At 74.2% G+C, this 714-nt stretch overlaps 1 protein-coding gene across 1 annotated transcript in view; it reads right to left on the bottom strand.

The window, feature by feature from the left end:
• Nucleotides 1-714, bottom strand: part of ACAN (aggrecan) — a 52,409-nt gene that overhangs the window by 20,234 nt on the left and 31,461 nt on the right. The window contains exon 3 of the mRNA XM_012732674.1: nucleotides 595-671. Within this exon, the coding sequence (XP_012588128.1) occupies nucleotides 595-671 (77 nt within the window). The remainder of the gene's footprint in view (nucleotides 1-594; nucleotides 672-714) is intronic.

Here is a 714-nt window from a genome sequence, read left to right as displayed (position 1 = left end):
ACGCCCCTCCTGGGCCCAGCCGCCGCCTCCCTCTCTCTGGGGCCTGCGCCCCGGCCACAGCCACTCCGGCGACAGAGCGAACCGGGAAATTCTCCCCAAGACGCAGGGCGCGGGCACTGGCGAAGTGACGCGTGAGAACGGCCTGCCGGGCCCGGGCGCGAGGGGCTCGGCGGCTGGCACCCACAGGGCGCCCGCGGCGCAGAGGCTGGCAGAGGCTTCGTGGGGGCCCAGAGAGCCCTGCACGTCACGCCAGGCCGGGAGCGGCACAGGACGGGGCGGGCGGGGGGCGACGCCCAGTCACCTGTCCTCCCCCGCCCAAAGGGGCACCCGACCGCCACGCAGCCTGGGCCGCGTGAGCCGCGACACGGGGATGCCAGCGAGGTTCGTCTCAGGCCTCCGAATACCGTCCCTGTCTTTGAAGTTCCCCCAACCTTCGAGACGCCCCTAACCTCCCGCCAGGCGGGACCAGGCGTTCAGGGCGGACAGCGGCCTCCGGGCCGGCGCCTCGGGGTGCCCCCGGAGGCCGAGCCTGGCCTCCCCGCCTCACCTAGGGGTGCACAGCCTGATCAACCCCCAGCGCACCTGACTTCACACCTGGAACCCTGCCTGGAGGCTGTGAGACAGGCGGGGGCCCTGGTAGCCCCGAGACAGGCGGGGCCCCTGGTAGCCCCCTGAGACAGGCGGGGCCCCTGGTAGCCCCCGAGACAGGCGGGG

This window comes from Condylura cristata, unplaced genomic scaffold, assembly GCF_000260355.1.
Source record: "Condylura cristata isolate star-nosed mole 26May11 unplaced genomic scaffold, ConCri1.0 scaffold00035, whole genome shotgun sequence".
Classification (NCBI taxonomy): domain Eukaryota; kingdom Metazoa; phylum Chordata; class Mammalia; order Eulipotyphla; family Talpidae; genus Condylura; species Condylura cristata.
The sequence above is the reverse complement of the archived record's forward strand: the minus strand, read 5'-3'. Positions and strand labels throughout refer to the sequence as shown.